Source organism: Echinops telfairi, unplaced genomic scaffold, assembly GCF_000313985.2.
Source record: "Echinops telfairi isolate 266 unplaced genomic scaffold, ASM31398v2 ScPeMD7_22;HRSCAF=79, whole genome shotgun sequence".
NCBI classification, from domain to species: domain Eukaryota; kingdom Metazoa; phylum Chordata; class Mammalia; order Afrosoricida; family Tenrecidae; genus Echinops; species Echinops telfairi.
This window is the reverse complement of record NW_022103919.1, coordinates 6,216,246-6,226,110: the sequence shown is the minus strand read 5'-3', so window position 1 is coordinate 6,226,110 and position 9,865 is coordinate 6,216,246. Positions and strand designations below refer to the sequence as shown.

General features: G+C 53.1%; 1 protein-coding gene across 1 annotated transcript in view; it reads right to left on the bottom strand.

Moving 5' to 3' along the window:
- The window catches only part of LAMC3 (laminin subunit gamma 3), an 86,253-nt gene that overhangs the window by 1,910 nt on the left and 74,478 nt on the right, over positions 1-9,865 (bottom strand). The window contains exons 20-25 of the mRNA XM_045288521.1: positions 9,686-9,798; positions 7,578-7,712; positions 6,312-6,459; positions 3,686-3,835; positions 1,734-1,836; positions 370-569 (exon numbers count right to left, since the gene is read on the bottom strand). Of these exons, the coding sequence (XP_045144456.1) occupies positions 370-569; positions 1,734-1,836; positions 3,686-3,835; positions 6,312-6,459; positions 7,578-7,712; positions 9,686-9,798 (849 nt within the window). The remainder of the gene's footprint in view (positions 1-369; positions 570-1,733; positions 1,837-3,685; positions 3,836-6,311; positions 6,460-7,577; positions 7,713-9,685; positions 9,799-9,865) is intronic.

The window sequence follows — 9,865 nt, the reverse complement described above, 5'->3', positions numbered from 1 at the left end:
GGTGGGGGGACACTTAGGGAGTCAAACTGAGCCCCAATGAAAAAGGAACCCCCTAGAGGTGTGGGCAGGGAAAGCAGACAGACCTGGGTGTGCGTCTCGGCCAGATTTTAGTTACTGGACACCCTGGGCCTGAGTGTCCTTACCTGTGGCAATAACCTACTTCATGAGGACACAAGGTCATTCACATGAGGCACCTGAGCTCAGAGCTTGGACTGTTACAAGTGTGAACTATTGTATGTCACATCCTGGGGACTGGGACAGAACTGGGGGGCCATGTCTGACCTACAAGAGGGGGGCCGGTTCTTGACAGTTCTCTCACAGGCCCAGAGGTAAGGAAGTAGCCGCCACGGCCATGTCTGCAGCCCTGACCTTGGCACTGTCCTTGGCCAACTGCTCTGCTTCTCTGCCCTTCTTCTTGGCGCTGGAGGACACAGGTGCTGCATTTCCCAGCATCCTCTCCACCTGCTTGGTCTTCTTCTTCGTGTCTGCCAGGAGCCTGTCCCGGATGGTGCCTGCCTTTCTCCTCAGCAAGGCCTGGTCCTTGATCTGAGGGAACTGCAGCTGTATTCCTGCAAGGTTAGGCTGTGTCAGGAGAGTCATGTCACCTTTCTCTGCAGGAAGGCCCCATGGGCTTGAACTGTAGACCTTGTGGAGAGCAGCCCAATGTATAACCAACCAAATTCACTGTCAACAAGCCCATTCGGACTCCGCGGGACTCTGTAGGACAGGGTAGAACTGCCTCTGTGGATTTCCAAGATTGCAACTCTATACCGGAGTAGAAAGCCTCATCTTTCTCCCTCGGAGGGTCTGGTGGGTTTGAACTGCTGAGCTTGTGGTTAGCAGCCCAGTGCTTAACCCACTGCACCACCAGGGCTTCTTCCAGACTTCTTGGAGCCTTTAATGAGTGAAGAGCCTTTTAACACTGTGGTGATACACTGAGTTGCTAACCTCAAGGTCAGCAGTTTGAAACCACCAGTCCCTCTAAGGGAGAAAGGCAAGGCTTTCTGCTCCCATTAAGATTTACAGCCTGGAAACCCCAAAGGGGGCATTTCTCCTCTGACCAGTAGGGCCCCTGGGGATCGGGACCGACTCAATGGCACTGAGTTTCGTTTCAGTTTTCATATGGAGTGCAATATGAGGGCATAGTGTTTCCTAAACTTATTTGTCATAAATTCTCTTGGCAGAGCCTGTCATGAGCTAGGAGACCCTAAGCCCATCCTGGGAAATACATGTCCATGTTCCCTTATCCTGAACAGGAACGGAGCATGTGAACTGGTGGCAAGAGAGGGGGTCTCCAAAATGGGGGGAAATGGAAAAAGGGCCTTGGCTCAGAGGTTTGAGGTTGGTCCTCATCTGGGTGACTACACAGCACCCGGGAAGCCACTTCCCATACTGGACCAAGGCAGCCATGGCCAGGGACCTGACCCTAGCCCGGGTGGACAGCACCAAGGATGGACAGCAGACGGCAGCGGATTCTCTTTACATCCAGCCCCATGGGACGGGAGTGACACTGCAGCCTGATGGCGCAGGGGGTTGCCTGGAAAGGGGCACAGGGACAAGTCCCCGAGTGAGTGGCACGTGAAGTGGGGAGAAATGAGCAGCATGGCAGAGGTCCTGAGAGAGGAGGGAATGGACTTGTGTTCCCTTGCAAAGGCAAGAATCAGGGGGGTGGGGGTGGCCTGCCATGGGCTCCTGTGGGCCCCAGAGCCTCTGGTCCAGCAGGACAGCCATACCTTCCAGGTCAGCCCGCAGAGTCCTGGCTCCCCTGACAGTCACTGTGGCAGCCTGGACAGAGCAGGAAGCCTGGGTCAGCGCGGCTCTGGCCTCCTGGCGCAGCTGTGCAGAGAAGGGAGAGGCCCCAGCTCAGGTGACTACCTGAAGACTGGCCGGGCCAGCATCAAGCCCACGTATGGGGGTCCCCAAACACCCCCTACGTGCTGAAGCTGCTTGCCAGCAGCACCTGATTTCTCTTCTTTTTTTCCCTTCTGAACCATTTTCTTAGGGGCTAATCCAGACACCACACCATTCCATCGTTCAATCAGATCCAGCAGGGCTGGACAATCGCTACCACAGTCGGTTTGGTTTACTTTCTTACACAGATGTTAAATCCTTAAACCTATCACCTGAGAGGTTACCTGTCCCAGCAGAAATGCTCAGCGGATAGCTGGAGCTGAAGAACTAAAGGGAAACTCGGATACCGCGGATTTATTTACAGAGCATGTGTGGGTCACAGGTACCCCAAACCAAGCCTTCGCATCCATGCGGACTCACAGCGACTCTCTTGAGGCTAACACTTAAATGCTGAGTTTAGGGAAAATGTTAATACCGGGTGAAGATGGGTCTAGGAGAATTCTCGGTATTCGTTTGCCAATTCCCCCCTTGAGTCTAGAATGATTTTTTCATTTTATATTTTAACAACTTTGTTTTTATAAAATATCTATCTATGTGTTTTGTATTTGAATAGGTTGGCAACCCTGGAGTAGACACAGTTCACCAGGTAATTCTTTAAAAAAAAATCATTTTATTGGGGCTCATACAACTCTTATCACAACCCATCCATCCATCAATTGTGTAAAGCATATTTGTACATTCATTGCCCTCATCCTTCTCAAAACATCCGCTCTCCACCCAAGCACCGTGTAATTCTGGAGCCCCGTGATTCTCCTGCTGGGCTACAGATGTCAAGCGGTGGCTCACTCCCAGGAGCGGAAGTGACGGCCCGCTGAGGGTGCTGAATGGGTGAAGAGCCATCCCAGTTATAACTACTCACTGCATCAAGCCGATTCTGACTCTTAGCGACCCTACAGGACAGGGCCGAACTGCCCTCATGGGTTTAGAAACAAGAAATCTTGACGGGACTAGAAAGCCTCATCTTCCCCCCCTCAGAGTGGCTGGTGGTCTCGAACTGCTGACCTTGAGGGAAGCAGCTGGACACGTAACCACTACTCCCCCCCCCAGTTGTAAGGCCTATTGAATATGGTCCTACATGCTCCTTTCCGCTAGTTGCAGCCATCATCCCCTCCCCTGCTCTCCCTTAATCTCAGGACACCTGTGGCTGTAAGTCAGAATCCTCTTGATAGCAGTGAGTCTTTTGAGACCTTGGCTCTTGATTTTATGTCAACTTGACGTTGCCTGTGTGGAGACAGGGGTGGAGCCTGACCTGTCAGTCAAATGGTAGCCTGATGACACCTCCTTGGGGGTGTGGTCTTTTATCTAAGAGTGAGAGACACTGGGAACTGCTGTCTTGCCCTTCACCATCATCCTTGCCCGGGCTCTATGCCTACCTCCAGCCGTGGCCCCGTACGGGCCGCCAACCTGGAGAGCTGCCGGTGCCCTGCTGTGTGTCCACCAACTTTGGGTCCACACATCTCTGCACCCACCGGCCCACGATCAACGTGCTTCCCACTGCACCTTTCAGCGCACCAGCCCGCAGCTCCGTGAGTCTGAGGCCCCAGCCAGCTTGGGCCCTATGAGTGTGAGTTGGACTGAGCTGGGGCTCCTTCTTGATGTCCAGGGCCTTCAGAGACGAGTGTCACTGGTTTGTTTCTCTGGACAACCCAGTCTAACACAGCTCTGGTGGCCCTCAGGCTCTCTGGCCTCTGCTCCTCACTGCAATCCCCAATCTGAGATCACCTGTGGCCCTCCCCACCCCGATCCCCCTCACCCCAGGTGCCCTGCTTCAAACCTGTGTGAAGGGCTTGATCTTCTGCAGCACCGTCTGGGCAGTGGCTTGAAGGTCTCGGACAGCTTTGGTGGCCACACGCGCTCTCACTGTGACTGTCTTTTCCAGGCTCCGCCCCTTCAGGTCTAGGTCCTGGGCCAGGGGCTTCATAGGCTGCAGGGAGACGGGGTGAGGCTCAGGTAGCGTCTCACAGGAGAACCCCAGAGCACATGCTCTGCTCAGATGAGGGAAAGGCGTCCCACTGGGCCTCGGCCAATAGCCCAGAACCCACGCCTTCTCTCTGATGAGAGCCCAGTGGGTTCCCTGATACCCCAGACATCTCAGCAGCTCCAGGGACAGGGACAAGGGAAGCGAGCCGCAGGTGGACTTGGGAGGCAGAGGAGCCGGGGAAAGAGAGCTCAGTGGGGAAGCCTGTCACTTTCCAGCCTCTCAATGTCCAGCTGCCTGCCTTTGAGAACCTCGGCTAACCTCACTGAGCTATGCTGTTCTCCTTGTGCAGGGAGACCCTTTGCCCAGGTCCCCAGCCCTGTAGCTGGAACCGTCCTGTAGAGCTGTCCTGTAGGATTGCCAGCTGTACTGTCGAATTCAGGATTTTCTGGAGATTACAGAAAAGCAGGGCTGTGCAGGCAGCTAATGGGTGTTGTCGAACACCCCCAGCAGCATCTGCACGGCACCTGAGAGCAAACACCTGAGGCCTCACGTATTGCTTTTCCCAGGCCGTGCGAGACGCAACGGTCCCCCTGATGGGTCAGTCAGGGCCAGGTTTTGCTCCAAGCACCCTGTGACGATCTTGACCAACCGTCAGTTGCCACCAAGCTGAGTCCAACTTGTGAGGGATAGATGGTTCAGTGGCTGATTTGGGGGGACACTGATCACCAGGTATTTTGCTGGAGGTCCCTCTGGGTGGACTGAACCCACCCCGCCTGTCAGTTCATGGCGGATCACTCTCAGCGTTGGCATCACCCACATTGGTCTTTTCTTAAAGCTTCGTTTTCCCAGTAGTGGAATTTCAAGGTGACCGAGAGGGAGGGGGGACTTGGCATTTGCCAGAGGCGGTCCTCACGGTCATGACTGCAGGGGCACGGGCAGCAGCCAATAAGCCTGAGGTCACCGGTGCCAGAGCCCAGCCGGTGTTTTACATGCTTTACTCGTCAACGCCCACCCCTGTGGGTCACACCAGGCTCACTGTGACCCTGCAGGACAGAGCAGACCTGCTTCTAAGGGGGCTCAAGGCTGTGCCTCTTTACACTGCCTCCGCTTTCTCCCAAGGAGCAGCTGGTATGCCCCAACTGCCAACCCTTTGATTAGCAGCCCAGTGCTTAACTCTCAGAGCCACCAGGGCTCCTTCATCTACCTACCTATCTATCATCTATCTACCTACCTACCTACCTACCTACCTATCTGTCTTCCCATCTGTTTGAAATGAACTTGAAGGTCACTAAGGAATCCAAGTGCGTCTCCGTTGTACTTTTCCTCCTTTCTTAGCCACTCAGATCCCCGTGTAGACTGGAGGGCTGAGGAATCTGGAAGGTCCTCTTGGTTTTCCAGAAAACAAGATCCACTGCCACAGGGTCAATTCCAACTCAAAGCGACCCCACAGAACAGAGGGGAACTGCCCCACAGGGTTTCTGAGGCTGTCAGTTGCATGGGAGCAGACAGCCTCATCCTTCTTCCATGGAGTGGCTAGTGGGTTTGAACCGCCGATCTTGCAGTTAGCAGTCCAAGGCTTACCCGAAAGCCAGGCGAGCTGCAACTGACAGACAGCGTCCCTGAGGCTCAGCATGGCGAAGGGCATGTTCGTCTGACTCCACTCCCTCTCGGAGGGCTGGTGCCTCTGCCCGCGGCCTGTCTCGATCTTAGTATCAACAACCCAGACTGGCTGAGCTCTGGCTCTGTGCCAGAAGGGCCTTCCCGAGTTCTCTCCGTGAATGGTCTCATTCGAATCGACTGCTTTAGAGTCCATGAAAACCAGCCACCTCCAACTACATGACATGTTGGAAAAGGCAAAACTACAGAGGCAGTGAAAACGACCCGTGGCGTCCAGTTTGTGCTGGGAAAGTGGGGAGGGCAAGTCGGGAGCGCAGGGCATTTTCCAGGTAGTGAGACTATCCCGCATGACAGAGTACATGCCATTCCGCATTTCTGCAAATCCACTGGACCGTGCCCCAGTGGTGATATGGGTTAGTGTTGGGCTGCTAACCACAAGGGTGGTGGTTCAACCCTACCAGCAGCTCCGCAGGAGAAAGAGGAGGCTGGCTGCTCTTGCAGTAGAGATGTATAGCCTGGGAAATCCTACTGAGGGGCTGCTATGCACCAGAATCAACCAGATTGCAGCGGTTGTTTTTGGAGAGTGAACCCGAATGAGACTTCAGTTCATAACAATGTATCAATAAGAGTTCATCAATGCAAACAAATGGACTACATCCACACAAGGTATTAAAAGAGGGGAAATTGAGAGAGGCACAGGGAAGCTGCCTGCACTTTCTGCACCATATTTCTGTGACTCTAAAACTGCTCTGAAAATTAACAGTCTAATCAATAATAATCATTATTAATCTATATGAACAATTCTCTGGTTGTCAGATCCCTACCCCACCCCAAAGTGGAGCTCCAAGGAGCTTGGGCTGACCAGTGTCCCCAGGGCAGACAACGAGGCCAGGCTCTGGACTCCATCCGAACTGACTCTCTGCACAGAGGCCAGCATCCTCTCGGCTTCCGGCAGCAACTTGGCCACAGCTGTGCTCAGGGACTTCTGGGCCGCCTGGGCCTCCTGGTACCTAGGAGAAGAGAAGCAGAATAGCCCACAGAGCCTAGCCCAGGGTCCCTCCTCCCACGGCTCCAGGGCTGGAGTCTCCCCAACTTCTCTCTGGCCAGGCCCTTGACTGGGTTGGTAGCCAGCAGCTGGTGTTGAAATGAACACAAGAGGCGATAAAGGGCCACTTCTTCCCCTATTCATTCAGTTCAATCACACCATTCTGCAACGTCTCCCTCTCCCGTTTCCATTTGGGAAACACATTTGGACAATGGTTGGTTCCCCCGGATGAATCATAAAGAGGAAATGGGGGACAGGGGAGAGCCAGACGATCTGATGCAAAGGACAGCGCCCGCCCAGGCCCTGGTCTTGGCTGGGTCGTGCCCTTGCAGCGTGACCCTGGGCGTATTGTTTCCCACTTATACTATGGGCTGGATGACCTCCATAATCCCCTTTAGCCCAGATGGCATGTGGCTCTGAAATCAACCAACTAGAACAGGTTGCCTGTCCTGTCCCAGTTATCCACCCACAGCCCTCTTCCCCACACCATAGGTACAGCTGGAGTGATAGATCTCCAATTCCCTCCCCATCCCTCGCCCCTTCTGAGAGAGTCAGGGCCCCCTGCCTCTGCAGGAGGCCCTCTGCCCTCGCCCCTTCTGAGCTGGTTGGCTCGGGGCTGAAGACCTGATCTGAGCTGGACCAATGAGAGTCTCTCAGGAACATCAATCCGGAGTTCAGAGACATTGGTGTGTTGACGGAACTAATAGGGCTATAAAGGGAAGCAGACACGCTGGTCACAGAGGCAGAAGCTGGTGCCAGAGAAAACTGGGAGGAGATGCCCTGTGAGCTTGGGGTGGGGCTTGTGGGGTGCTGCAAAGGGGAGAGGTAGGGATGGCTCTTCATCGAACCTCCTGGTTCAGTTCTGGTCTCATCTTTTCTGAGAATGAGCTGCATCCCCACCCCGGGTATGAGAGAGCTCCTGTAACTATCACCAAGGGGGCCCAAGACCCTGGGGTTCCCCTCTGAGTGGGGTACAAAGCCCAGGAGCATCAGGACACAGGATTCAGGACAAGAAGCTGGTTCTGGTCCCAGGAGCTCCAGGAAGCCAACTCCCAGCTTCCACCCCAAGCTAGGAGGTCTCACCTGTCTTCCAGGTCCTGCTGGGCCGCCACGGCCGCTCTGCCCTCCACCAGATCCCAGAGGAGCGTGTAACTGGTGTTGGAGACCAGCAGGGCCCTCCGAGCAACAGCCTCAACCTCAGCGGCGGTGTTCCCTTGGCTGTGTAGACAATCCCACATGACTCACCGCAGGAAGGCTGGGGCCCAGGCCTGCACTCTGCCCTGCTGACAGAACGGGGGCTCCTTCTCTAGCTCTCTGCCTGACACACAGGAGTACCCTGATAGGGAAGAGTAGGGTATGTGTGTGGGGGGGGGCACATGCCCCTGCTCCTATAATTTATGCTTTTGTTCTGGCATCATGATGAACAGGGCGCTTTTTTTCAGATGTAAAACCATCCCAGTTGGGACAATGAATGATACGGCCACCCTAATAAAGACAATAAAAATAAAGCAAGCACTTAGAATAGCCTGGGTTTGATTCCTGGTTCCATCACTTACAAGCGTGTGTCCTTCAGCCAGATACCAAACTTCTCTGAGTCTCCTTGGTGAGCCAAAATGTGAAGGAATCTAATATGTTAGAATCTCAGGAGAGAGGCTGTGCTTTCTACTCCCGTAAACAGTTACAGTCTCAGAAACCCAAGGGGGGGCGGGGAGGTATCTCTGTGAGTCAGCATTGACTTGATGGCAGTGGGTTTTTTTCTTATTTAATATTTTAGAATATAACTAAAGAGGGCAACTGCTAGGGGGAAGGTGGGGAGAGGAGGGGAGAAGGAGGGAATTCATCGCAATGATCAACACACACACACACACACACACACCCTTGGGGGGGATGATAACAGAAACCATGGAGGAAGGGAGACAGCAGTCGGTGTAAGATATGAAAATAATAATAATTTATCATTTATCAAGGGGTCACGAGGGTGGGAGAGGGGGAGGGAGGGAATAAAAAGAGGAGCTGATACCAAGGGCTCAAATAGCAAGTAAATGTTTCGAAAATGATGATGGCAACATATGTATCAATATGCTTGATACAATTGATGTATGGATTGTTACAAGGGTTTTAAGAGCCCCCCAACAAAACAATCTTTTAATGAAAAATAAGTAAAGAGGACAACGACTGCAGACTTTGTGCACTTAGAGCCCCAAGCTGCTCCTTAAAAGGTGGTGGGCCAAGCAACCCAAGGCCCACCAACTGATGAATGGATATGCAAAATGTGGTACTATGCGCACAGGGAATATTACTCGGCCAGTAAAAGGGATGGAGTTTGGATTTTCTGCAACAACAGGAGTGAACCTTGTAAACACGATGCTGAGTGAAAGAGGCCCGCTGGAAAAGATTGCACGTGGTAGGGTTCATTTATATGGAATGTTCAGAACAAGCAAATCCACAGATGCAGACAGCAGATTAGTGGTTGCCTGGGGCTCCGCAGGGTGGGGGAGGGGGGAGAGAGGAACGCTGAAGGAACAAGGGGGAAGTGACTAATAATGGGCATGTGTTTGTTTTGGGGTGTGGGTGGGTAATAAAGTGTGTAAAGCTATGGTGGTTGGACAACTTTGAATATACTTAAAAGCTACGAGTTGTATATTCTAAAGGGGTGGACTGTGTGGTGTGTTCAGTCGATCTCAGCCAAGCTGGTATAAAAAAAAGGCAGTCAATTTAGACTGGCCCCCACCCCACACCCTAGGGCGTCTCTGAGCTCTTGCTGTCCCCCCACCCTCTCCCATGACTGGTGGCATTATCCTCTTCTAAGAAGGCAGTGCTCGTTTGTTTATTAATTATTCCTTTATTCTATAGAAGCATGCATATTAATGTATTATTATTATTGTGAACAAGGCGAAGTGTACAGAGCAAACTAGTTTCTAATCAGATGCTTCACGTACGTTTTGTTTCATGCCATTGATTGCAGCAGCCACGGCGGATGCTGCCCCTCTTCCTCCCTGGGTCTCCCGCCTCCACTCCCCCTTTGCCCTAATCCTCCTGAACTTGGTCCTTGCGCAAATGCTGTGCTTTTGATCCCTAGTGGTGGATAATTTGAAGAGTTTGGACCTCCCGGTGTTCTTGCTGACTGCAGGGACCTGTCTGTTGTTGGGTGGAACATTGAGCCGTGGGGGCCAGCCTGTTCCAGACCAGACGGATGACTAAGGGCCGTGGTCTCAGGGCCTTCACTGTCTCCATCCAACCGGTACGCCTTGTCTGTTTGGTCTGATTTCAAGATCTCTTCCGCATCCCCCACTCTGTCCAAGACCTTCAAATGGGAACCTTTTCAGAGTGGTCTTTTCCGGGAAGCTCTTGGACTCATCTGATTCTGACCC